The following is a 25,678-nucleotide window of genomic DNA, read 5'->3' as shown; positions in this document are numbered from 1 at the left end:
ATACAACAAATATAGTACACAGAGAAAAAAAGCCTGACCTCAAAAATAAAACGGCACAAAAAATGTGTCCAAAGTGAAGCGCCTCTGGGAATCACACTCAACAAGAACAAAAATACAAATTAAAGTAAATATAAATATTGTAGGCAGCACAGAATACATATTATCTGTCGATAGTTGTGCTAATTATTTAATGGTGGCACATATATGTTTTTTATACTATTGTAAAAGTTGGGTATGTGCTTATGTAATGATTTTTTTTATTTTACAGGAAAAACTTTAAAATACGCAGATGAAATTATTTTGAAACACTTTCTATAATGAAAGAGGAAAACTGTTTGAATATTCTTCCAATTGTGATTGGAGAGCAGGAGATGGCGCTTTCGCCATTATTGATTCAGCTTAATGTAGTTGGTGTTGTGCGCATTATAAAAGTCCTTTTAAAATGTTTTTTCCTAAATGTGCTTTTAAATAACATAAATAAATAATGTAAATAATGACAACATCATTAAAGACCGACCCCAGTAGCAAGCGTGTCGTCGAAAAAGTGCCCCATTTACGTCAATCCCAAACTGTCAAATTTATCTAATCGAAAATGACTCAAAATTGACAGATTTTAGCCAAATCGAATTAAAAATGGGATTACGGCAGCGTTCGGCGTAGACAGTTTTGCCTGTAAGTCCGCCCCAAGCACTCCCATCGCAAAATCCAACCAAATCCTCTTCAGCCAGAGCAGTCATGTTGAGCAGTTGTCAGTAGACCCACCTCTGAGGATGGGGGGCTCCGTAAGCCAGGTGTTCCAGTCTGGAAGCGCATTGCTGTCGAACGGCCACGGACACAAAGTATCTGACTCGACCAGACAAAAGGTACAAACCATTTTCGACGCTCTCAGAGCCAACCCAAAGATTGGAGTACAAAGACTAGAGGGGCTGTTGCAACAAATACCCAAAGTAAGTTACCCGCGCATCCACCAAAAAAGCAATAACGCCGTTTTTGATCACAGAATGAGAATATTTTGGCTATACATGACGAGGCGGGTTATAACCTGCTGCAAAAGTGCGTGGGGGCGAATAATGTGGAGCTAGTTCGGTGGCTGTTGGCTCGACACACCGCTGCTGATGTCAATAGGTTTCCTTGTAGTCTTCCGCTTCATATTGCTTGCTTAAAAGGGTACATCAGCCGCCTTTACCCCAGAGTTTAAAATTGAAAAAATCATTTTTAGTCATGATGAATGTGTGGAGTTGCTGCTGAAACATGGGGCTAAAGTCGATGTCGAAGCTCGAATGTGCTGGCCAGGGGCCCACAGCAGTAACTGCGAGGAGAGGGGAAAATACAGTGAGTTTTTCATTTTAAATGGCCCACAAATTGGACGGTTTTGCCTTTAATGTATTTTTTATGTTTAGTTTAGGGAAAAATTCTACTAACGTATTTGCAACTATTTATAAACACAAAAGTGTTATGACATATTCATTAATTATTTTTATCTAAAACATACCGACGTCGTATCATTAAATAACGTAAGTACTAGAATTTCAACATGTTATTATGCTATTTAGCTCATAAATCAAACGCTTTCGTTTGTTTTACACTACGATGTAGTAGTGATAAATTGAAATTTTTTTTTTCAGTTTAACTTTCCGTAGATACGCTACCTTTTTAATAACTTTAACATTTCAATTTAATATGTATTTCAAAATTTCTCCTTTTTTAACATATCTCTACCGGTTGTTTTTCTGAAGATGGTTTAATTAATTAAACCGAAACTAGTCCATCTCTAAAAATGTTTGGCAAAAAGTTAACAAAACTTTTATTTTAAATCAACATTAACTGTCCCTTTATACATCACCTTCTAATTATTTAAGCATAATTCTATTGATACACGTAGACGAGTTGAATACAATAAATATTATTTTTCGAGTTAGACTCAACAAGGCTTAAAATTGCTTTAAGTGTTGGAAAAAATTATGTATGGAACGCGTGTGTTCTCGGTCACAAGTCATTCGTAAAACCAACGTTTTACTTATTTCCTTTAGAACCCACTTTTACCATAAATTAGCCTTAAAATTTTATTAAATAAAACCGTCGTAATTTCCCCAGATATGTGCTGGTGAATTAAATGAATAAAATGAATTAAAGATTAGTCCAAACAAATGCGTTTATTGTAGCGTCGGCCATCCAGCAAGAAGAAAACTGTATCGAACGCGAGAGCCGAGACCGTCCTTCTAGCAAACTTCAATCAGCAATTTACTACGCCTTAGACGGCGACCAAGTAACAATTTTGACGATGTTATCGCAAAGAAGCGAAGACCCATGGGTACAATTTTGGAATTTCATTTTAGAATCAATAATTTTGAATTTCTAGAACGGTATTTTTCGTGCGAGGAAACCTCTCCTTCATGCCGCTTGCGAACGTGGGGCTTGGCGCTGTACTCAATTCTTAGTTACCGAAAGAACTGACGAAATCCATATTCTAAAGGATGAATATTATCCAATCCACTACGCTGTGCTACACGATAGCAAGTTTTTAGAACTTTTAATTAGTTCCGGTGCTGACACCACGGTCAGGACGTGTACTCAACAGATGACGTTGTTGCATGTTGGTAAGCACTTGATTAATTTTTTGTGGCATGAACTGGACTGGAAATATTTCAGTTCTCCTCGTGGCACACAAATCGGCAGAAGATACAATGTCGACAATTCGGTTATTGTTAGACCACGGGTGCAAAGAATTGATAAATACGCCCGATAGTTTAGGAAATACACCGTTACATGCGCTTATTGTAAGATATGCCCTGGAGGAAGCCCAGTACGGGTACGATAAATGGAAAAAATGGGACGTTCTACATTTGGTTAGGTATTTAATCCAATCGGGCGCCGGCCAGTCAATCAATCATGCGGGGAATTCGGCCGTGGCCTGCGTTTTGAGACATATTCGAGATTGGGAGGTTTGTTACGACCTGCTCAATATGTTGCTGCATGAAGGAGGTGAGTTTTTGCATAAAACTATTCATTTAGTTATTGTTTTTATTTAGGCGATCCTAATATGGTCGGGAGGGACGGTTCAGTGCCTTTAATGGTCTGCTTAGTTCCCTTAATAAATAAAGATCCTCTTCATCACTTCACGCATAGCATGAAGGTGACTTGAGTGGTGTTTTTGTCTGCAAGTTGATCGAGTTGTTCCAGGTCTGTTACTTAAACTGCATCAGGATTTTGCTGAAAGAGGGCGCCAACCCCAACTGCAGCTACAGGGCCAACTTGACGCCTCTCCACGTTTTAGTTTTCACCGTGTCGGAGAACATAACGTTGAACTGCGACGTTCAGAAAGAGCTCAATTTCGAATTCATCAAGAATTTGTTGGTCCTTTTGTTGATTCACGGTCTCGATCCGAACGTTAGAGTTAGCATGCGGACGCAGCACATTCTGCAGTCGTGCATGGACATGATACAGAACGTGCGCGACTCGAAGGATATCCACTACGTCTACGACCTTACGCTTACTTTGGTACAATACGGGGCGAATCCCGACCTGAGCTTGAACATGTCCGAAGCAATAAAGAACCATCCGTTGCACCTCCAATCCATTTGGAAGACGAAAAACTACATCTTGTACTATTACATAATGCTTATATCGCGTAAAGAGAATCTCATAATGGACCCGAACATGAGCTTTTCGAAAATAATCATGTTATTTTATTTTATAATGCAACACAAGCCGCTATTCGAATGTCTGAAGATTTTGCACACTCAGCAGTTGAGTTTGGTACCGGGGAAAATGACTGAGCCGTTGACCTGTATTATTAGAGATTTATACAAAAGACCAAGAAGTCTGAAACAGATCTGCCGCGTTAAAATACACAACTGTCTCGGGCGCAGACCGGGACTCTACATTAACAAACTGAATCTGCCCAATCAGCTGAAAGATTATTTGTTGAACTTTGAACCGTAGATCAAGGTGACTCGAAGTCGTTCAGGATTTCTTCTAATATCGGTTTAGAATTAAGTGGCGATGTCTAAATGTGACCCTTAGCCCAGTGTTGAATATTGTTTCTTTCTCGCTCGAAATCATGAAAATACTCGTCGCAAGTCAATTATCAAAACGTATCATTGTTTGACTTGTTTCTGGCGCTAGCTGTGATATGTTAAAAAATCCTGGACGCGCTTCAGCCGTTGCTAGTTTTTAAGGGAGATAATATACTTGTGATTTCTTGTTAAAATTTCTAAATTCTAGTAATCGTAAGTGTTCAGTTGAACGGTACAATGGGGTCGACTAAAAGCAAGGATGTTGTAGAACTACGACTTATGATATCTTAATACGCTTTTGAGCTGTGTTCGTGTTGAACAGGGTTTTGTGCAGATTAGACAGTTTTTAAATGAACCACTCACATTGTTGTTTATTCCGTGCCTCTTACGTTTGAAACACACTGCACACAGACGTGTGCGAACGGTTTTTGGTTCCGTCACCGGTTTTTCTTTGACAATAATATTTAGCTTGGTTTGTTGTAGGAATCTGGCAAAGTCCTATGCTATACAAAATATCAGCTCTGTACATTTTAATATATATGCCAAATATTATTAAGAGCTAAGTATAATATATAAATTGGATAGTATATTTTATGTTAAGATTTAAGATTATGTGATTTTATTGTTGAGGCATATTGGTATCATATTTGGATAAAAAGTATTTAATAAAAAAATGTCTATATTACACGGATTTGCTTTCTTTCAGCCCTCAGTTAAGATTAGTATCTTTAAAAACTGATTATTTTTAAACACTGGACTTTATTTTTGCATAGTTTTTTTTTTGCCGAACGCACTTTTTTGATTCACTACCCCCTACCCCCAGGTGTTGCGCCACCACTGGCAAGAAACAAGTAACAATTCGGTTCTTTTCAAAGCAAAAGCAACAGTAACGTGCCTAAAAATGGCATAAGGTAGCAAGCGATTTCATGATACATTCGTTTTAGCCGTTGTTAGACGGAAATTTGCGTAATTGCCTTTAAATTAGCCCAATTAATTTTGAAAAAACGCGAAGATCTTTGGTCCCGGGAGATGTCGCCAGGGTACAAAGCATGCGCAGAGTCGCGCAAGCCAATGGTAACCGTATATTCATCACAGCCCACTCTGCCGTTCACAAAATGTCACTTCTCTTATTTCGTTTCGCCATATTGGTCGTTGGGTGCGCATGAAATCGTCGACCATTCCCCTTTCATGGACAAGTTTCGGGGTAAAAGTACCGCTGCATAAGTGTCCAAGTGCAATTTCGGTTTTGTACATAGCAAATTCGCGATAGCCTGTGAAACAAAGTTTGTTTTGTGTGTGAAGTGTTAGCGACAGAACTAAAAATGGCGTGCGCTACTCTGAAACGTTCCTTGGATTGGGAGCCCGTGCTGGGGGGCCGTCCGGCCAAACGCAGGCGCTGCATTCCCTTCTGCGAGAGCCCCACGCACAGAGACAGGGCTTCGCCTCCGGCCACCTCCTCCTCCCCCAAGCCCAAGTCCGTCTTTCCCGATGTCGTCAGCCAAAAATTGACCCCTGGTAAGTGGACAGGGCCGGCCTAAGGGCCTTTGCGGTTGTTGACACTCGGTCTCAGCTGATCGCCGATAAAGGAATGACGTCCGAGGGACTTTTTACAGGACCGATTTTAATTCCGTGTTAATTGCTTATCTTGCTCGAATTCGTTGGAGCATCGTGATTTTAGAAATTGAGGTTATCCGCTCGTGTTATCTCAACGTTTTTAGGTTATTTTTGCCGATTTAACCAAATCTGGGTGCGGGTATATTGATTTTGGAGCGGAGGGGAGCGAGGACATTAAATTTTATAATTGGGGCTTACAGGCTCTCACGCTTTGGATGCCTGGATTCGATTAGAGTTTTATGGGAAATTTCATGACCGATCGAGGAATACATAAATCTTCCATGATTTGAGTCATAATTTTTTCATAGCTAACTGTAATAATGAAAGATACTTAAGATTTTATTGTGATATTTAGAAGCTTGAAGATAAAACTTAAGTTGAGCTTGTACCAACATGACTTCCTAGATTGTGAGCCACGTTAAAAACGCACGTATTTTTTTGTCATTCTATTTCCACTTTTTTTGAGCCGACAAATTTCACTAAATAACGAAATTGGTGGTACGAGTATATTTTTTTAAGAGAAATGCCAGATCACAAAGGATTATCTTTTCAGCCCTCAGTTAAGATTAGTATCTTTAAAAACTGATTATTTTTAAACACTGGACATTTATTAACCTTTATTTTTGCATAGTTTTAGTTTTTTTTTGACGAACGTATTTTTTTGATTCACTACCTCCTACCCCCAGGAGTTGCGCCACCACTGGCAAGAAACAAATAACAATTCGGTTCTTTTCAAAGCAAAAGCAATTTATATTTTTTTAGGGGAAATGCCGGATTACAAAGGATTATCTTTTCACTAAAATAAACTTCAAACAACTTGACATCAAATAATTATTATTTTTCGTATTATTGGTAACATGGTGACTATTTTTAGAGTTAAAAAAAGTCTCTGTAGAAAGAATGTTGTACCATTTTTTTAATAAAATTTATTTTCATTACCTGTTTTATGTTAGAGCGTGCTTAAAAGCTTTTTTAATGAAGTCATTAAAGCTTATACATGTTCTCTTGAAAACAAAATATATTGACCTCATATTTTGTATCAGCTCGTAAAGCTCGTTTCAGACATGCTTGAACAAAATTTAATTTGTAACACAGTTACAAATTAAATTTTTCTATCATCTTGTTTGAATCACATATAAATGAAGTTATAAATTGTGTTAACACTTTTGTTAGTATGATTCTGATTTAGTTATTATCTTTATTAAATGCTGATGCGTACAATTTTTCGATTTTTTATATAGGATGGTAAAATAATCTAGTAATAAAACAAAAGTAAATACAACAATAATTTTATTAGAAACATTAATCGATTTGATTAGTATTTTCATTGTCATCATTCATTTACCTTTTTTGTTGTTGAACTGTTATAAAATAATTTGTGCCAAGAAAGATTAAACAAATAAACAATACGTTAATTGTTTTGTGTATGCGTAAGTATCTGAACATAATATGAAAATAAGGGGATAGGGGAAAACACCAGTTTTAAATTGAATCATTTTTGGAGGGAACGTAAAAATTTACAAGAATTATACTACTTAAAGTCAGCTTATTAGGAAGCATTACTACGAAAGAGATGTCAAAGACCTTTTCTGTGAAAATATTAAGTCGCAGGTATAAAGGTGCTGTTTGAAAATCAATGTGTTATGGAATGGTTTTCTTGTTTTTTTTTGTAATTAATTAATATATTGTTTTTTGAATGTATGATAATGTCTTAGGCTGAGCATAAACCTAACAATTGTTTAAAATTCAAAAAAACTATTTGTTGTTTTCTAAATTGTACTGGATTTCGAACTTTATATTTTATATCAGTTGCTACGGTTGAAATAAATCCATTGTAAACACACATTTTGTTGTTTTATTTATTTAAAATTTAAATAATAGTACGAAATATAAGTAATAATTTAGTAAATTTTAAAATTAAATACATATACAGTTTTGTTTGGATTTAAAGACCAATGATTTCGATGTTTTGTCCGAAATCTGACTTCCTGGAAAAATATTCCCATTTATCTTATCAGCATTATTTGAGAGTTTGGGTTTAGGATGCTTTTACTGCCCGTAATCTGGTAATTTTTCGAAGCACTTGGTAATGGTAGTTGGTCGTAAAGGGATAAGAGATGGGTAAAAGCTCATCCCGACTTAGAAGGACACCTGTGTCTAGATTCGCGGATAGTGACGTTGTGGCTGTGTCTCTAGGGTTTTTTCTGAAAATTTTACGGCTTTGTAAATTGAATTAAATGTGCCACTGCGTGACTGGTGGGTCATAAGCATAAAATGTTGCTTTGTTGTTGAAATTTATGTGTCTAATAACACGAAACAGGCGATGCTAATACGTTAAAATGTATGTAAATCCGGCAAAAGTGTCACCGCGTCCAGGCATCTGCAATCATAAATTACCAGCTAAAATGCATCGACTCGAAAAACAAGTTCAGTTATTTGGAAACTTTTCACTCGGATGTAGTCCAAATGCACACTCCAGAAGAAATTTGAACGGTACATCCGATATTTAAATTTACATTTTCATTAATAAAACTCGACGTGAATCCGCTATTCTAAATTGAAATTGATGAAGGAAAATGTTTTGTTTATCTAATAAATATTTGAATACATCCACCGTGGTGAAATGTTGCATAAGAAAGTGTTGCCTTTTGAATTGTAGATACGTACTTGACTCAAGTCGCAAGTTTAAATTTGAATAAAGAAAAAGATGCCCCGCATTATTTTACATACATAATTAACGACGGGTATAATTAGTACTTTTCTCTTGAATAACCTGGATTGTATAATTTGGGTTTCAAGTGTCGACCCAAGTCTTTTCAGTTTAAAATTTCAACAGTGAGAATTTTGAACCCGAATTTAAAAAATGTACTTGTCAGTCTTAATTTATGTGGGTCCAGGTTTTTACAATTTTATTTGGGGGCTTTGATATCCTACGCTACATTGATTTATAGGATCGTGTTTATCGATGGTGGGATAATAATTACTGATAAAATAAAAATGTTGAGGGAGTTTGTATTAGTCATGTTTATTTTTGTTATGTTAATAAAATCACGACCGGATATTATTTTTGTTTTATTATGGGCTTATTTATATTATATTTGATAAACAGTCGAAATATTTATCAGGTAGCACAGTAGGAGGTGTCATATTGGAATAGATTTTGAGTTCATTGAAAAACTAATGACTTTAAGCAGCTAATCGAATGGTATTCCTCGTTTTTAAGAAATTTTGTCGGTTTTGAGAGCGATAGAGGGTTTGGTCGCACAGAATATTTTAGAAACGATCTTTTCAAAAACTACAAAGCTTCCCTGCTGTGTTCCTCTGAGCCGTTTCGTAACGAAACTTATAAAATCACCACAGCTTTCACAGTGGTATTTCAATCCTCCTTTATTCAGTGATATATTATCGGGACAGCAAAACGTGAATACCACTTTTATCTCATTTGGATCTACACTTCATAATGTCTTTTAGAAGTAAATAAAGTTTTCGTTTCTTGTATAATTTCAGAATACATGGCAGAGAACATCAAAGCCGAATTGCGAAGGTTACAAAGACGCAAGCAGCTGCAATACAGCATGGAAAATTCGGACGGAAGCAGTTCGGGCGGAGAAAATTCCGAATCTCCTTCACGCTCTGAAAGAGCACTTTTTACATTTAAACAGGTCCGTATTAGCGACGTTTTCATCTCGATTTTCGTGCTTATCTCTCGTTTTTCTTGTGTTGTTTCAGGTTGGTTTAATCTGTGAACGTATGCTCAGGGAACTCGAGTCTGAAATTAGAGAGGAATACGACAATGTGCTTACGGGAAAGCTCGCAGAACAATACGATGCCTTCGTCAAGTTCACGTATGATCAGATACACAAGAACTACAGCACGGCCCCACCTAGCTGTAAGTTTAGTTTTTCAAGAATTGTCGGTGAAAATTGAACAGTTGTGAAGAAATTGAAGTTTTGTGAATCGATTGAGTAATTTTTTACGATTTGGTATGATTCGGAGTGTTGACAAAGCGAATATAATTCGGTTTTGGTTGAAAATAATTGCATCACGATTGAGTTTTGGGAAGCAGAAAAACACTGCGTTAAAATTTTTGTTAGAAATTTAGGGATGGATACACAGCATTACTTTTTTTTTTATTAATAATGAGGTTTTTAGAAAACGTTTTTCCATAAATTTTGTCACGTCGATTATGCCTTTGTTATGTTGAATAATTTGTTTGTCGTGATTCACTGACTTTGACATTGACAAAAAATTTAAAAAAGTAATAATTGTACAATAATTTCATGTATCCATTTTCTACTGAATGTAATAAACCGCAAATGTTGCGGAAATACGGAAAAGTTTTAGTCGTACATTGTCGAAAGTTTGTGTGTTAAAGACAGAAATTTAAATAAAACCGTGGGCACGACTGGTGCGAAAATTTAAAGAACGTATGTTTAAGAAGACAGTTAATTTTAGTTCTGAAATATGAAATGGTTTCAATCAATATTTAACACGACAATTTGGCAATTTTTGACACGTATTGCCGTTACTATTCGAGACATACGCTCATAAAACTTTCAGAGCATTTTTTACGTTTTTGGACACTATTTTTTAATTTTTGTGTTTGTTTTGTTTCAGATTTATCGTAAGAAAAATTCTGACATTGGCAACGTAGCAGCGGTGTCGCAAACTAGCCACTAAACAGTCGTTACTATCGTTTATACACACAACATTTACAGTCAGCAGGATGCCTTAGAACATAACCCGCTCTCCTTGCCGGCAGTTTCTTTTGTATATATTTATAATATATCTCTATAACATATTTTAAGATCATCTGTATTATCTTACTGGAATTGAAACATTAATTTTGTCTGTATATATCTTTTTATAGTGCTACCAATGAGGTGTTGTAATCGATAAATGTACGGATTTGGCTGTTTGGTTTTTGTTTGTTTAAAATGATACCAACTGTATGATTGTCATGCCCGAATGAAATAGACTGCACATCCCAAAATCATGTTTTCAGTAATCATCCGCCAGTTTTTTCCTTTAGTCACCTTTTGTTATTTAACATTAAACAGTCTCATCATTAACAAAAATGCCTTAAATTTGTGTTTCCGTGTAGTGCGAGCGCGAACATGGATGTGAGTTTGTGTGTTTCATATAAAGTAGGTTAAGTTCTGATTTAAAGACCACAATTTTGCCATATGTGTGATGGTGTTGATATATATTTTTTCTATAGTTACGTTCAAACTATATAAAGTGCTTCAATTGTGTCGACGTTATACCAGGACTTAGAGTTTAAGAAACTTAGAGATGATATGCAGTTGATGGTCTGTCATTTACGAAACGTCAATTTAATGAGATTTTCTACGACTTTCTAGTCAGTTTCTGATTTTATTTTTATTTGCGAAACTGATTGTGTTTGACCACCACTGTTTGTTTTGTTGTATTTGACTTGGTTACATTAGCAGATAGATTAGTTTTAAATTGTACGTTTTATATAAATCGCAAGGATATTAATTAATAAATGTATATAGATTTAGCTGTGAGAGAAGTACTGTGAGATAAAAAACTGCTTTAATTTGTAAAGCTGTATTTATTAACAGGGGTCTGATTATACCGGCCTTAACTAATTACAGTCTTCAGATTGTACATATTTATTCAAATTAGTTACGTTTAAGTTACAAGTACAATAAATAAAACAGTGAACATAACCACTTCTCATTAAATTGATTCAGTGAAGTTCTTTAGTGTTCATTTGCGAATTTTGTTCTTTACTTCTTCGTTATTAGTAAATAAATTAGGTTTTTTGTTTTTAGTTTAGTGCATGCTAAATTTAAGTTGTAGCTTCTTTCTTTTGCGTTAGCTAACTGTTATGACTAGTAATAAAACAAATAAAATTAAATTTGTTTGTATTTTTAGCTTTATTTATTTCTTTAGTCTAGATCATACGCAATATTTTGTTGTTGATCAATCGAATACATTATTATGTTTTATATCAATCGATCCAGATTTCTTATGTTTAATATGTTAAGGTTTAATAAAAAATGGTCCGCTCCCAGTTTCGAGTTTCAATAACACCTTATTTTACCCAAAAAAAACTTGCGTGGAGGTCTTATTAAAAAAATACCCTTTAGCCCCTTCAAATGAGACGCTCATGTTTTTTACGAATGACAGCTGATGCTGACGTCTGACAAACGAGAAATGACAGCTGTCAGAATCGTGGGAGGATTTGTTGATCTAACATCATGATTAATTCTAATCCATTAACACGCGTACATTTTTTAATTGCCGTTTTAAACCAGTGCTTGGAAGTAGCCCCCTAAAATGTCCGACTCGGACCCGTACGTGCAAAAACACCAGCAACTATTACGCGACTTAAAAAACACAGTTGAGGGGCTGTTGGTGTCTCAAGTGGCTAACGTGTGGTCAATTTACGGTGGTTTGAACCGTCTGCACTGCTCCGTGGAGAAAATATTCAAACACGGGTGCAAATCTCCTGGAATTGTAAGTCAGGGGGCGACCAACCTCACTTTTGTGACGCGTCATTTCCAGGAGTCTACGAGTTATTTCGACTTTATTCAAGGATTGGAGTGGTTACAACCCGAAAATTCTAAATCGTATTTTTCCATTGACTGCGAGTACAAGCCGCACTTGCCCCAGAATCTCAAAGACGATAAAGCTTCGATTTGGCTGTACCGAAGCCTAGAAAACCACTCTTTGTCGCAGAAATTGTCATGGCTGCTTTCCGACAAGACACACTTGCTGAAATGCTACCAAGAATACGCGTTTTTGAGTCAGGAAAAGTACGCGGAAGCGGCCCTCATCTGCTTGAGGGCGGTGGAGAGAAACCAGGCTAGTCTCATGTCGGAAATCAACCCCTGTCTCTTCCTTCTCGAAGCCAACGCTAAGGAATTTCACAAAATGCACCGCCGTTGCTCCTCTTACCCCGACGACCATTTCAAAAAAGACTACTCAGGGGGTGACAAGAAGCCAAAAGGGCCCCCAACTAAGACCCCCGTGATAAGGGGCAAGTTGAAACCGTGGCATAGTATGCCCAGTCTGCGGTCAGACTCTTTCAAAATCAAGAGCAAACAAATGTTCACACAGAGTAAAACCACTCCGTCCACGCCACTCTATACCAAAAAAATTTCAACTAGTGCTTTAAAAATAGATTATAAGTCGATGCAGTATCCCAAAGTAAGGAAGTCGAATTTGAAGAAGGGCTTTTCAAAGGCGAAGAAAGAGACGAGGCATGTGATTATAAACAATTGTGATATTATTGAGCACACGCCGCCTTTGAGCAGCTCCCAGAGTAGCGGCGGCGCTATGGGGAATGAGGATTTGATGAATCTCTCGACTAAGTCGTTGCCTGAGACAAGAAATTTGGCTCATTCTCCGAGACTTGTTGACAGTTTTTTGCCTTTGCCGGGGGAGAAGGACTACAGGAAAGCCCCCAAAAAGTCTTTTATTGAGGACGGGGGCATGAGTGTACTTCCCATGGCCACGGGGTTCGTATTTTGACGCAAATGTTCTACTTTTCTATACCTCACTTTGACAATAAATAGAAAAAAATTCACTTACCTTGATGGCATCTTCTGCTACAGTTTGTAGCAAGTCCATCGCATCATCTTCTTCAACGGACTTACTGAAATAAAAGAGAATAAAATTAGAATAATGTGCTATTAAATTAGTTGAATATTTCACAAATTTAATGTAATTTTTCTAAAAAGAAAGTATTACTGACTTACCCTTTAATCCTGATTGTTTTCTCTTTTTCTCCATGAAAATGCTTTCTAGTAGCACACACTAACCGCGAACTCGCGAAATTGTATCTTTCAAACCGCAATTTACGAGGTGTCTATTCGCGACGTAAGTAACAAACTGAATAAAATAAAACGACTAACAATAATTATACAAGAATATGGATAAAATGAAATAACAAAAAATATATTCGTAATCTGGGAGATTTATATTTGTTGTATTGTCTGATGTATTTATTTTTGTTACGACTTGTTCACGTTTTTTTTTGAGATAGCTCGAGGTGCATTTTTAAGGAACAATCATTGAAACTTATTTCTTGAGCAAATAAAATTTTAGACACAACTGTGGTTTTAGCGAAAACTTTTATTATTTATAATTTCGTTATTCCAAAAGATACACTGATAAAACAGACATTTTTTTATTTTTTTCAATTATTAAATTCTGTTTATGTTATACTTATACGTTGTGTATTCATTTTACCTTTAAACTGTGTTCGTGTTTTTGTATGTATACTGTTTGTGTCTTTGTGTATTCCTTTTATCTTTGTTTATTATTCTTTATTGTTTGAATGCATTTACTGAGATTCTACGAATATTGAACACTTACTTTTTTTCTGTATTTATTGATCGCTAAATCTTTGGTACAGATTCAACAACTTATTTTTTATTTGAGCGAAACTTATGTTCACAAAAATAATTACACAGGGAGCTGATTCTTGTCCCTAAATAAATTCGGAATTTATTCTCCAAAAAAATGGTTAATCGTAAAAATAAAAAATAAAATAATAAAGTACGTTAATTATCTTTATTGTCTCTTGCAGTTAAAATGCTAGTTGATGCATTATTTTGAGTAGAACAAATTACACTATATCTTCTGCTGTAAAGAAACATTTCAAATATTATAATAAAACTCATAACTTTAGTAAAAAGTGCGTCTTTTCACCAAATTTTTTTTTATTCGCGCCGTTCCACTTTTCTGTGTATCTTTGTGTACTCTCGACACTTTACAAGGAATTTTCGGTATATTCTAGTGTTTTTTTCTGTATATTTGGAAATGTGTATTCAGCTACGCTGTTCATCTGAATAACTATGACTCCCTTTTTTCGTACTAAAAATTTAATAAAATTAATTGTACGCCATCTGTATTTTTTTTTCGAGGGGCCATTGAAAGGAAAAATAAACATCGAAAACTACTTATTTTTAGGTATTTTCCAAGGCCGGTAAAGGGCCAGAGTTTGCTCTCCTTCCTGACGTCCAGTCAGTTCGCTCGAGCAAACGCCGAACTGGATCGCGAAAACGCCCATTTCAGCATCTCTGAAGCCATCATTTCAGCGATGGAACAAATCCGATGTCGTCGCGATTTCAAACTAACCGACGACCAATTCGACGACAGTGATCCAGAAATCATGGATTTAAAGCAACGAATTCGGTTACGGCGACGCGAAAAAATGGTCGAAAAACAAAAAAAAGTCTGGTCGGAATCTTTATTAAGCGACGGACGAACTGACAGTAATAACGTAATAATAATTTTTCGTGGAAATAAAAACAAGTTTTTAAGCCGCCACCACCGTGAGCCCCTGCTCCACCACGCCCGACACCCTCTCCGAAAGCGCCAGCTCCGACGAAGTGGAGGACTTCGACATAGACGAAGCTTCGAATCTTTCGGAAGACCACGGGCTTTCGGCGTCGATGGCGTCGTTGTATTCGGAAGCCGATGTTTTGAAACGGCCACGTGGGGCACCAGACGGTGCTTCTGATGTGTTTTCAGCAGAAGGTGTCGCCTTGTCGCTCATTAGCAAGTTCAATGAAAAGCAGTTGCCACGAGCGTCCGATTTGGAGTGGTTGGTGTCCGAAGAAGATGCTCCCCAAGCTCTGCTACCGCTGCCAAAGAGTTGGCCAGTGAGTCCGGACGATTCCGAGACGACTTCTACGCTGCTGAGGGGGACACAGGAATGGGCACCGCCCAGGCCCCAGATCATCTTCACGATACATCCGCCACCTACGTAAGTAGTTGGGAAATTTTCAGCTTTCAGAGACCGCACAAAAAAGAATTAATACTGAGAGTACATTATTTTATTGAAATACCTACCGCACGTATAATGTAAATAACTTGTCTCTTAAATATTTTTTGCGCGCTATAACAAATTAATAAATTCAGGAGAAAAACCCTGATTGCGAAGCAAAACTACCGATGCGCTGGCTGTAGCATGAAAGTGGCGCAGCAGTACGCCTCCAGGTACCGCTACTGCGACTACTTGGGTCGCTATTTCTGCACAGGGTGTCACACCAACCAACTGGCGTTAATACCGGGGCGTGTTATCCAAAAGTGGGATTTTACGAGGTAAAGCCGCCCCAAAAATATGCCCACTCTCACCGAAAAAAATTGTAGATATCCAGTTTCCTCCTTCTCGTATCGACTTCTAGAACAAATGTATTCCGATCCCTTATTCCGAGTCTTCGAACTGAACAAACACATCTGGAAGATGTCGAAAAATCTCCAGTTGTGTCGACGATTCCGCTTGGGTTTATTCTACTTGAAAGACTTTATTTTTGCTTGTAGATTTGCCGAATCGTAAGTATTTGTGTGAGGTGTTTGAGGGAAGTGACGATTGTTTGTTTAGAATTCGGGAGAGATTAGAACAAGAAAAATCGTACCTTTTGACCGACCCTGAAGTTTATTCCATGGAGGATCTAGTCAATGTTAGAAACGGTGATATGAAACTTAGGCTGAAATATTTAATCGAGGTGTGCTGTAGACACACTTCGGAGTGTAAAGTAAGTTAATTAGTTGCAAAACTTGATTTAATTTTTTGTTTCAGTTGTGTGTAGCGAGGGGGTTTATCTGTGAAATTTGCAATGCCCCTGAAGTCATATTTCCGTGGCAGATGCGTAAAGTCAGCCGATGTAATCAATGTGGGACCTGCTATCATATTAGTTGTTGGAACCCTAGTGATAAACCATGTAACAAATGCTTGAGAATTAGCAAACGTAGGGAAAGTATAGGGAATAGTTCACACGACAATTTTTAATTGTGTATTTATTCGTTAGACAATTTTTTATAAAGTGCAATTGTGTATGAGATTATTTAATATATATTTTTCGAACAACTTGCGTTTTATTATCCACAAAATAATACATACAACGTACATTAAAACAGACCACTTTTGCGGAATGAGTCACGATAATTAATCAAAAAATTTGACTAAATTTTAACACAGAAAAAATAAATTACATGTCATAGTTACTAACTAAAAAGTAATAGTCTGTTTTGCCGCATCTTTAACAAAACTTGACGAGTCCATCCATCTTTGTTGGGCCATTCCGGGCAATTCTGCACGATCTAATAGAAAAAAATAAGTTGAGTTTTCTAACACTTCTTCGCTGGAAAGTCCACAGAAAATGTTTTGAAATGTCTTAAACATAAAAAATCACTACACACAATAAATAAATGCTTCAAATCGTCCAAATTCCTAATTTTTTCGATCAGTTTTTGTAATAAAACATTAACAAAGACATCATTTTTGCCTTTTTCCGGCGTTTTAGTACCTATTTCTTTCACCACGGAAGCAGTTATTTTGCAAAATTTTCCAAACAATTAATTTAAAAATTACCAAATTATTTCAAAATTGCTGTCATTTCAATAAAAATGGCAAAAAACTTCGCAAAACCGGGTGGAAAAGTAGCACGATTTTCAGCTAATAACGTTTCGCAAAATAAACAAAAAGGTAAATCCTTAAACAAAAATTTAAGTTTTCTTTGGAATACTAGATAAAAAGTTACTTAATTAGGTCGAAAATGATGTTATTTTAGCCTCTTTCAATCGCTGAATAGTTGGTTTTTGAACCAGACAAATATTTATTTTGGAGCATCTTTTCAAAACATGTTTAGATATAATTGACAAAACAAATCTAAATTAAGAAGGTTTTGCATGTTTTACTAGAATAGCAAATTATTAATTGAAAAGAGGGTTCGTTATACATTTTTTTGATTTTTAAATAAAATGTTAGGGTTCAAAACTTCGTAAGAGTGGTTGAAAATATAGCACATTAAATCACATCAATTATTTTGCAAAATTTTGTTAAAAAACGTTGCTGGAACGAAAATACACTTACACTTGCGCCTTCTACAAAGTAAACTGATAATGCGAGTGATTCCCCGGCTTCGAGCACTCCGAATGCTCCAGGACGTTTCCGCAGCAGGACCAGTGCCTGCGCCCCGGATGCCCCTCGTGTCCATGACCGCAGCCTTTGTACCCTCCCGGCATCCTGCCCTCGCACCCACACGTCGCCTCTTTGCTGCCACCGCTGGAGCAGAAGCTGCAGCAGTGGAACGTTCCGTGGTGTGGTTTCAGCGTCCGAACGGTGATCGGAAAGGGACTGTCCTACAAATTTCCAAAATTTGATTCTAACATCAGTGACTTATTACTTTTTGTTAATACTTTGATCGGTTGGCCTTTGATGCTGATACTGAAGACGAGTTTTCCGGCGACGTCGGGCACGAACGAGATGGCGTAAGTGCCGTCGCGACGGTCTTCGATGTCAACCTGGAGGAAGCGGGAAACTCCGGCGTCCCGGTACCGGATTTCGGCGGAGACTTGCTCGCCTCCGCGGTCCAGTTTCGTGTCGGTGTGGTCGCGGGTCTCGAGGAGGAGGTCCGTCTTTTTGCCAACACGTAAGTTGGACAAACCTGGAATAAAGAACAGAAATTAAATCTTACACAAAAAATTAATAATACCTACTTATTAGAATAGAATTACTCAGTTTCTGCTCGGCCCACAAGGCTTTTACTTATTAACCCGCTTTTTAATTTACGTAAGGGGAATTTTGTTAAAATATAATAAAAAAAAATTCGACATTTTCATACTGGAACTCCCTAGAGATTTCGTCTGATGTTGGACGCAGTAAATCTCCCACAGCTGCCGGAAATACTAAATAGAGATTGATTAGTGCGCCCGTTGGCAAAAAATATGTTTTCAAATCGCACAAAAATTTTATTCTTAGCATTCTGAGAGCACAAATCCTGAAATAAACACATACACTCAGTACGCCCCTAATCTCGGATTTTTCTCCGTGTTTAGTCTCAAACTTCCGTCATTTCGGTGAATCATATTAATGGATCAATATTTATCATTAGCTCCGAGTGTCGGAACGGCTCTAAAAATAACCGTAAGAAATGTTACCTACTCATGTTTTGACACGGCGGCTAATTCGTCGCGACGTCTTATAAACCGAGAGCGATCGTGAAAAATGGTGTGTCAAACAGCCGGATATCACTCGTTTGCTTTTTCTCCATTAAAAGCAGCAATTTAGACTAGGACCATGTAATTATTACAGAAACCATGTCTCTTTTCAAATGGAGCGTGTCCGTGGAAGCTCACGCTTGTATAAAAATAAACCGACGCATGATATCTAGGGTTGATGCACGTTAATTTAAACAAAATGTTACACATTTTATGGCTCGCCGGGGTAATCAATTTCGTGCGGTTGCTGAAGGGAAGATTTATTGGGCGGCGCCACAACCGCAAATTGCTCGTTTTATTAATTGAGTGCTTAATTGAGCTTAATAAAGGAGGGGGTTGAAATTTTTTTCTTGTGATTTAGCACACATGTCATATCGCGTTTTACGTAAAAATATTTCATTTTTATAGTACACAGTACAAGAATAAACGTCAGTAGGGAATGGGGGTCGAGGTGGAAGCTTAATAAAGGAGGGGGTTGAAATTTTTCTTGTAGTGTATTTCCAAAACCTGGCACAAATGTCATGTCACGTTTTACGTAAAAATATTTCATTTTTATAGTACACGGTACAAGAATAAACGTCAGGGGGTCGAGGTGGAACGTTAATCTGTTTTCTGCTATTTAACGAGCAGTTAGGCCGACTCGACTGCTATTTTAAATTTTTGTAGGAGAAAGAATTTTCGCCAGAATGGCAAAGTAGGGGAATGAGCTCGAGACGTTTCTCTGACTTGATTTTTGAAGGAAACTTTAGTGTAAGCAAAAGATAAAAGTTGGCAATCATCCATGACGAACTACAAACTAAAATAATAGGTAACTCAGTTTGGAGACTTTTATTGTCCATAAATTCTAAGAAGACGAGCGAGTCTCCACCTCACCTTTAATTTATTAGTCAGAGCAAGAACTAGTAAAGCTACACTCAGTTTTTCAATTATTGCCTATTGGTGATTTTATTAATACAATTACCTTCAAATTTTGGACTTGTAAAATTTTTTCGAAATTCAGAAACACCAGAGGAAAGAACTAAGTTTTTTTATTACAATACCTAAACACGATTTTAAAATACATAGTTCACAATGATAAAAAAACTTTTGAAGAGGACAGCTAGTGCATCTATTTGATAGAAGGACTTTTGATCTCTTTGTAGAATTATTTCTTAATTATATTCTATTTTTGGAAACCTAATTTTCATCTTTATCAAACGTACAAGCACTTAATTTGTTTTCTTTTTGCAACAAGGTTGTGGTTTTACACAATAAACAAAAATAAATGTAGAAGTTTGTGTAAATCTTTTTTATGAACGAATTATTCTAACGAACTGCAATGGTATTTACTTAGCTTATTTTAAAAATAATTTATTATGGAAACAAAAGTAGTGAAGTAAAATTAATTTGGAGTTTCTACAACTAATAGTATATAATTATACGAGTTCTATTGTGGCACGAATGGTTTTGAAGCACGACGAAGGAGTGTTTCAATAGAATGAGTGCCACAATTATAAAATGAGTGCAATATACTATTTTTTCTACTTTCTATTTTTATTGATTGCTTTTGTTTAGTTTAACTGTTCAAACTATTTTCTCTTAAATTTGTTAATTATTCGGGCTTTATCGATAAACAATCTGCGGAAAATAAAATCGACTTCGATTAAGATTCCTTCCATTACCCAGTTACATATCTTACCTTCCGTGCTGATAACACAGTGACTGGGGGCCACCGTCTGCGTGGTGACCACCCCATACAAGGGGCAACAGTCCTGCGAATACTGCACCACCTCTTCCGGCAAAAACAGCAAACTCCCCGTCAAACTCAAATCCGTCACTTTCCCGACATCCCGCTTCCCACACTTATCAATTTTAGTCATCACCGGTTTCAAGAAACTCATAACTTCCACATCCGTTCCATCACTCAACAATTCGTCCAGGAAAAACGCCACGTCTCTTGCTTCCCGCACTCGCTTGTGCAGCATCGTCTTGCACTTCCCGATCTCTTGCAGTTTTTCGGTGCGCGTCTGAATCACCTGCTGCAGCAGCTTCTTGCGATGTTCCTCCACGGATTTGATGTACTTGTCGATGAATTCTTCGATCTCCATCTGGACTTTACTGCACTGGGTCTCGATTTTCTTGGAGGTGGCGTGGAGGCGGTTGGCTGCCAGAGCCGATTGCTCCGCGATGGACTTGGCTCTGGAGGCGGCCAGCCGCAGGTCGGTGAGGTGGGCCTTGATGGCGCGGGAAATGGGCTCGCACGGGTGGCCTTTGTGGGAAAAGGGGGCGCAGTCAGAACATATTACCTGGAAGAAATGAATTTCAGGTTTAAAAGCGAACAAAATTGGCATTTTATCTTATGAAGGAAAAAACAAATCACTTTTTTCTCTCCTGAAGACAAAAAATTAATGCAAATTAAAGCAAAATAATTTTTATTATATGAAATATTAACAGTTTTGTTCTCGAAACCATTTTGTAAACGGCTTGTGATGATCGACCAATACATTCGCTTTGAAGTTTTTTGTCTATGCATTATCTTTGCGTTTTTATTGGTTGAGCGCGTTGAAGGGGCATGACTCAGATTGGCTTTCGGGCTGGCTCCACCCAATTAAATTCAAGTAATTTAAACAAAACAGAAATATTTGGCAATTTTGTTTCTAATGATTCGTCTTGAATTTGTTTCACTGTTAACGATCGTCTTTATTAGAAAAATAGGAATTATCTAATAAAAAAAATAGAAATTTAATGCGATTCTTTCTGAAAGTAATTAGCTTTCTGTCTCATCAATGTGCTAATAAGTTAGGGAACAATATTATTATTGGTCTAATTTTTCTTTTCGGTTTAACAAAAAGGTCAAATAAATATTATGTTTAATTTCTTTGCAAATTTAATTAATTAATAGTAAAAACCTTTATTGTAGAAAAAATAGGAGTGGGAAAGTCTAACTTATGCGTTTGATGCAAAATAAATTTCAGTGTTGCCGCATAATAAACAAACACTGCGAAACATTTCATTTTGTCTAGGAAATAACAAAACAGAATTAAAAACAAAGAATTGAAAAATATTTTTGTATTTTGTGTTTGTGCTGGGTTTATTTAGGTAATAAATTTAAAAACGTGTCTAAAAATTTGAAAAAAGGAAGAATAATTTTGTTCGATCAAATTTTGTCATTTTTCAGCCTATTCTTAACGAAATTTTTCCCGAAAAACCTACGAAATCGAGTGATAAATACGCATGTTTTGTCAAAATACTACTAATCTTGATTAATTTTGTGGATTTTAGACATTTTTTGATCAAATCTTGTAAAATAAATAAGTACCTACTTGATTCAAAAATGCACGATAGGCATTTGTTTATAGAGGCGTAGTTTTCATTTTGGGTGACTGTACAAGTATTTTTATATTTAGTATTTATTAAAATATTTATTAAAATTAAAAGTTATTGTTAACAGCAAAAACGATGTTTGATCGTTTCATTAAAACTGAAAAAGACTAATTAAAAGTATTCACAAGATATTTTAGTGTACAGACAATTTTCTTGTGTTACATACGTACCTACTTAAGCTTAAAAGTGATAACATTTTTATTGCACGTTGGACATAGTGAGTAATGAATTTGTTATAACGTATTTTAATTTTTACATTATTTTCAAATAATATATTATATTGTAAAGGAGTAAAAGTTATAGATAATGAGGGGAAGTTAATCCAAAAGGTAAACCTTTTACCTGTGACATTTACTCATAAAAAATGTTTACCTACTTGTTCTATTTTACAATTATTGTGAAACAAGATTTAGGTCCATATTTACAATTTTTGTTCTTGAAAAGGATGTTTACGGTGCGCGGTTTACTAAAAGCCAGGCAGAAGAATTCCTAATGCAGTTAAAATAAAGCAAAAGGGTTGCCAGTGACAGAGATTTAAAGTTCTGTAAATGTCGGGTTCCCTTTTGAGGTCTCTTTAAACGTAGATTTATTTGTGCATCTGGATTATTGAGTCTGTATTGTTTTTATGGAAAGCAGTGCCGACCTTTGATATTTTAGACATTTTCAGAGACAGATGAAACAAGGAACGCCGAAAGCAATTAGAAAACCATAACTTCAGATTTAAAAATAATTATTTGTATTAACCGTTAAGTGAGCATTTTAGTCGTTGTGTATTTAAAGATCCACAGCTGTGTGTTTTTATTGTAAAGACAAATTACATCTTGACAAAAAATTGTACTGGTGTACATTAACAGGAGCATTAACACGCTCGGTGCACTTGACTTATTTTTCCTTAGTAATTACTGCCTAAAACAAACCGACTGCATTAACCCCCTGGAATACGTGATAAACTTTCAGAACACGCTTGCGCAATATTTATCAAAATGATAAAAATTTTCTTCATTATTTGGGGATTCCGATAGCCAGAGGCAGTTATCGGTCCATGTTTCATTCATACTTGTGCAGTAATTTTCATTTTACTACGAACTAATACTATACCATCGTATACGAACTTTGTGTGTGTGCAGTGGCAGCAGGATGTCTACATTTCCTGTTTCCTCTACCACAATTTGTAAGTTTTTCAAAAATATTATTACAAAATAATAAAAAGTGAACCTGAAGCCTGAAATTTCGAGATGTTTTGGCTTGATCAAAATCCATTATAAACCAAAGTTTTTGGAAACATAATTACACAAATTTAAAAATAAAAACCGCAGAGATAAATCTTCTCTTGGTATGTATTTCTATTTATTTTGCTGCGCCACGCTGTCTGAAATTTAGATCGTAGATCTAACGATGCACGCACTCTTAAAGTTTATATTTAATCGCAACAAATGAGTTTCTGTTTGTGTGTTTGCGTACTCAACTTAAAAATACAATTTTATAGTCAAAAATAAATTGATGTCCCACTTTACACAAAGAAAAATATAAACTGCCGTTTTATTACAGCGAATAGATTCGTTAGACAATTTAGAAAGAAAAATAGACACAGGTAGCTAATAGCTTTTGTTACGCTTAGGAACCACTCAACTGCTCTCACCACTAATCTATTACGATGTTTTGATTAATTAATATGTTAGTAAGAGCCTGAAACATGTGGTACTAATCAGTTGCCTATTTAACACATGGCATGTCATATCGGATAAAACCCTGCTGTCTTACGCCTTCAACTAAATTTTATTTGTTCTTAATCCTTGGAAGTAACATTTCACTTAACACCCCGGAAGAAAAAAGCCGCTTACCTGGCAACAGGTGGAGCAAAACAGCGTCAATTCGAGCTCCGGGTGCTTCACACACATGATTTGCCTCCGCACCTTCGTAATCCCTTTCCTTCTGGCTTCCTCCAGCGACAAAACTTCGTGACCATTCGCCGCCTTCTGTCGCAGATGCACCTCTTCACAGTGGTCACAAAAACTTAAAGCACAGTCCATGCATCGGGCTGTCGCCTATGAACAAAGCCTAAGTTTTACGCTAACTTGGCAAAATCGCAAGTACCGAAACGTCGGAAGTGCAAAGATCACAGAGAAGATGGGTGCTTTGAGCGTTGAGTGTGGCCAAGACCATCCGGTGCTGGAGGAGGTAGTTGGGAGGGTAGCAGGTCACACCCCCGAAAGGCACTTCCGCTCGTGCCCCACACGTGGGGCAACAAATCCGCTTGACAGGCGTGGGGGAACAGCTGCGGTTGTTTTTGTCGCTCACATAACCGGAGCCACCGGAACCCGAGCCTTTGCGCGACTCAGAGGTGTTGGCAGATTCTAAATAGACAGCAAATGGAGGTGTTAAATTAATGACTGTCATAGGAATATATCTTTTTTTTTGCAATAATAAATTGTGAACATCCTCGTGGGACAGCTCAAAACGATCAGATTCTGTTGTTCAAAGATCCCCCAAAATAAACGTCCCCGATTTAAACATTAACCCGTCTGTTTCAATTTAAATATTACCGAATCTTGAGCCAAACGACCTTATTATGTAACATTCCGTTACAATTTCAAAACAAACCCAGAGATTTTCTCTTCCTCGACTGCGTATTTAAATCGACAAGTCGTAAATACCATCTGTAAACAAATCAACGCACAGTTTCCTCAATTTCCGCCGTTTCATGAATCCCTGAAGCTTATTTCAGGCCTGGTTGAGTCACACTTCATACAAGTGTGTAGGTGAGCATTGCGAAGGTTGCGAAACCAAACAAGTGTCTAAATCGCCACAGAAGCCCTCCAACGTACCGTCAGAGTCGTCTCCGGCCCAATTCGAGTAGTCGTTGGCCTCCAGTTCCTGCAGACATCGGAGGCAGAAGGTGTGGAGGCAGGGCAGAACCTTGGGCTCCGCGAACAATCGGCGACACATCGGGCATTTGAACTTGGCGTCGTCCACGACCACGTTGCAGATGCTCTTGGCGCGGGGGCTGCCGGGGGCGGCTTTCTTGGGGGTGTGGGGGGTGGACTTGGAGCGGTCGTGGCTGATTTTGGGCTCGATTGAACGCCGTTTGGCCGAAGACACCTCCTGGCTTTGGCGGCGGCGAGCGAAGCTTCCGAAAATATACGACATTCTGTCTAGTTCCAACATAATCTGCAATCATTTATTTAAAATTGCGAATCTATTCTTGCCCCAACTTTTACAAGCTCAGAGTTCCAGCGCACTTAAATCTAGAAATAGAGTTATTGATAGAGGGTTGACTTGAGTTTATTAACACTTGACTGAGAATTAAAAACTGGCTTTAGCGACAGTTTCGCGGCCCATTTGCACGAACATCTGCATCTAATATTTTCCGACTGTCAAAGTGAATTTCGGTTCGGTGTTAGACCCAAAACAGTGCTGAACTTGACCCCGTTAAGGAGGGTTTTAAAAATAAAATTGTGGCAGATGGTGGACCCCAATAAATAAAAATTTTGGGTCGGAATCAAGACCAAATCTCACCTTGCCTTCAAATGGTGAAAAATTTGCTAGTCATCGGTTTTGTTTTGCTCACGGACGAACGCGACACTGAATATTTTTGTGACGCCCGGCGTCTCAACGCCTCGCCACTTCGTAACAGACTGATGTAGCGTTTCTATTTATTTTCCTCCCATCGTGTTGTAGACATAATTTAACGTGGAAGTGAT

At 37.1% G+C, this 25,678-nt stretch overlaps 4 protein-coding genes across 6 annotated transcripts; 3 read left to right on the top strand and 1 right to left on the bottom strand.

Annotated features, from left to right (window-relative positions):
- The first annotated feature begins 356 nt into the window (after nt 1–356).
- LOC659921 (uncharacterized protein) lies at nt 357–4,703 on the top strand. Of its 2 annotated transcripts, XM_008195348.3 has the most exons (9): nt 357–672; nt 725–947; nt 1,001–1,167; nt 1,220–1,332; nt 2,163–2,311; nt 2,360–2,597; nt 2,650–2,982; nt 3,030–3,133; nt 3,181–4,703. In XM_008195348.3, the coding sequence occupies exons 2-9, from the start codon at nt 771–773 to the stop codon at nt 3,940–3,942; spliced, it is 2,043 nt and encodes a 680-aa protein (XP_008193570.1). In that variant the 5' UTR covers nt 357–672; nt 725–770; the 3' UTR covers nt 3,943–4,703. The 2 variants fall into 2 exon arrangements, with proteins under 2 accessions (XP_008193570.1, XP_008193569.1); XM_008195347.3 differs by having other exon boundaries at nt 357–947.
- Nucleotides 4,704–5,093: 390 nt separating this feature from the next.
- Nucleotides 5,094–11,673, top strand: akirin. The gene is made up of 4 exons (XM_966247.5): nt 5,094–5,531; nt 9,138–9,292; nt 9,360–9,519; nt 10,248–11,673. Exons 1-4 carry the CDS (start codon nt 5,339–5,341, stop codon nt 10,256–10,258), a joined length of 519 nt encoding a protein of 172 aa, XP_971340.1. The 5' UTR covers nt 5,094–5,338; the 3' UTR covers nt 10,259–11,673.
- A 114-nt stretch (nt 11,674–11,787) lies between these two features.
- On the top strand, nt 11,788–16,482 carry Rubicon (rubicon). The gene is made up of 8 exons (XM_008195349.3): nt 11,788–12,119; nt 12,168–13,123; nt 14,580–14,884; nt 14,934–15,378; nt 15,534–15,716; nt 15,765–15,947; nt 15,997–16,150; nt 16,195–16,482. Exons 1-8 carry the CDS (start codon nt 11,940–11,942, stop codon nt 16,402–16,404), a joined length of 2,616 nt encoding a protein of 871 aa, XP_008193571.1. The 5' UTR covers nt 11,788–11,939; the 3' UTR covers nt 16,405–16,482.
- LOC660110 (uncharacterized protein) lies at nt 16,469–25,617 on the bottom strand. Of its 2 annotated transcripts, none has more exons than XM_008195366.3 (8): nt 25,494–25,617; nt 24,803–25,145; nt 24,072–24,331; nt 23,819–24,022; nt 20,293–20,899; nt 17,814–18,061; nt 17,488–17,756; nt 16,469–16,715 (listed from the first exon to the last, which is right to left on the bottom strand). In XM_008195366.3, exons 2-7 carry the CDS (start codon nt 25,140–25,142, stop codon nt 17,499–17,501), a joined length of 1,917 nt encoding a protein of 638 aa, XP_008193588.2. In that variant the 5' UTR covers nt 25,143–25,145; nt 25,494–25,617; the 3' UTR covers nt 16,469–16,715; nt 17,488–17,498. The 2 variants fall into 2 exon arrangements, with proteins under 2 accessions (XP_008193588.2, XP_015835855.1); XM_015980369.2 differs by lacking the exon at nt 25,494–25,617 and adding an exon at nt 25,196–25,440.
- Between the last annotated feature and the right edge of the window lie 61 nt (nt 25,618–25,678).

This window comes from Tribolium castaneum, chromosome 5 (assembly GCF_031307605.1).
Source record: "Tribolium castaneum strain GA2 chromosome 5, icTriCast1.1, whole genome shotgun sequence".
In the NCBI taxonomy this organism is placed as follows: Eukaryota; Metazoa; Arthropoda; class Insecta; order Coleoptera; family Tenebrionidae; genus Tribolium; species Tribolium castaneum.
Note: the sequence above shows the minus strand (reverse complement) of the source record. Positions and strands in the feature narration are given on the sequence as shown.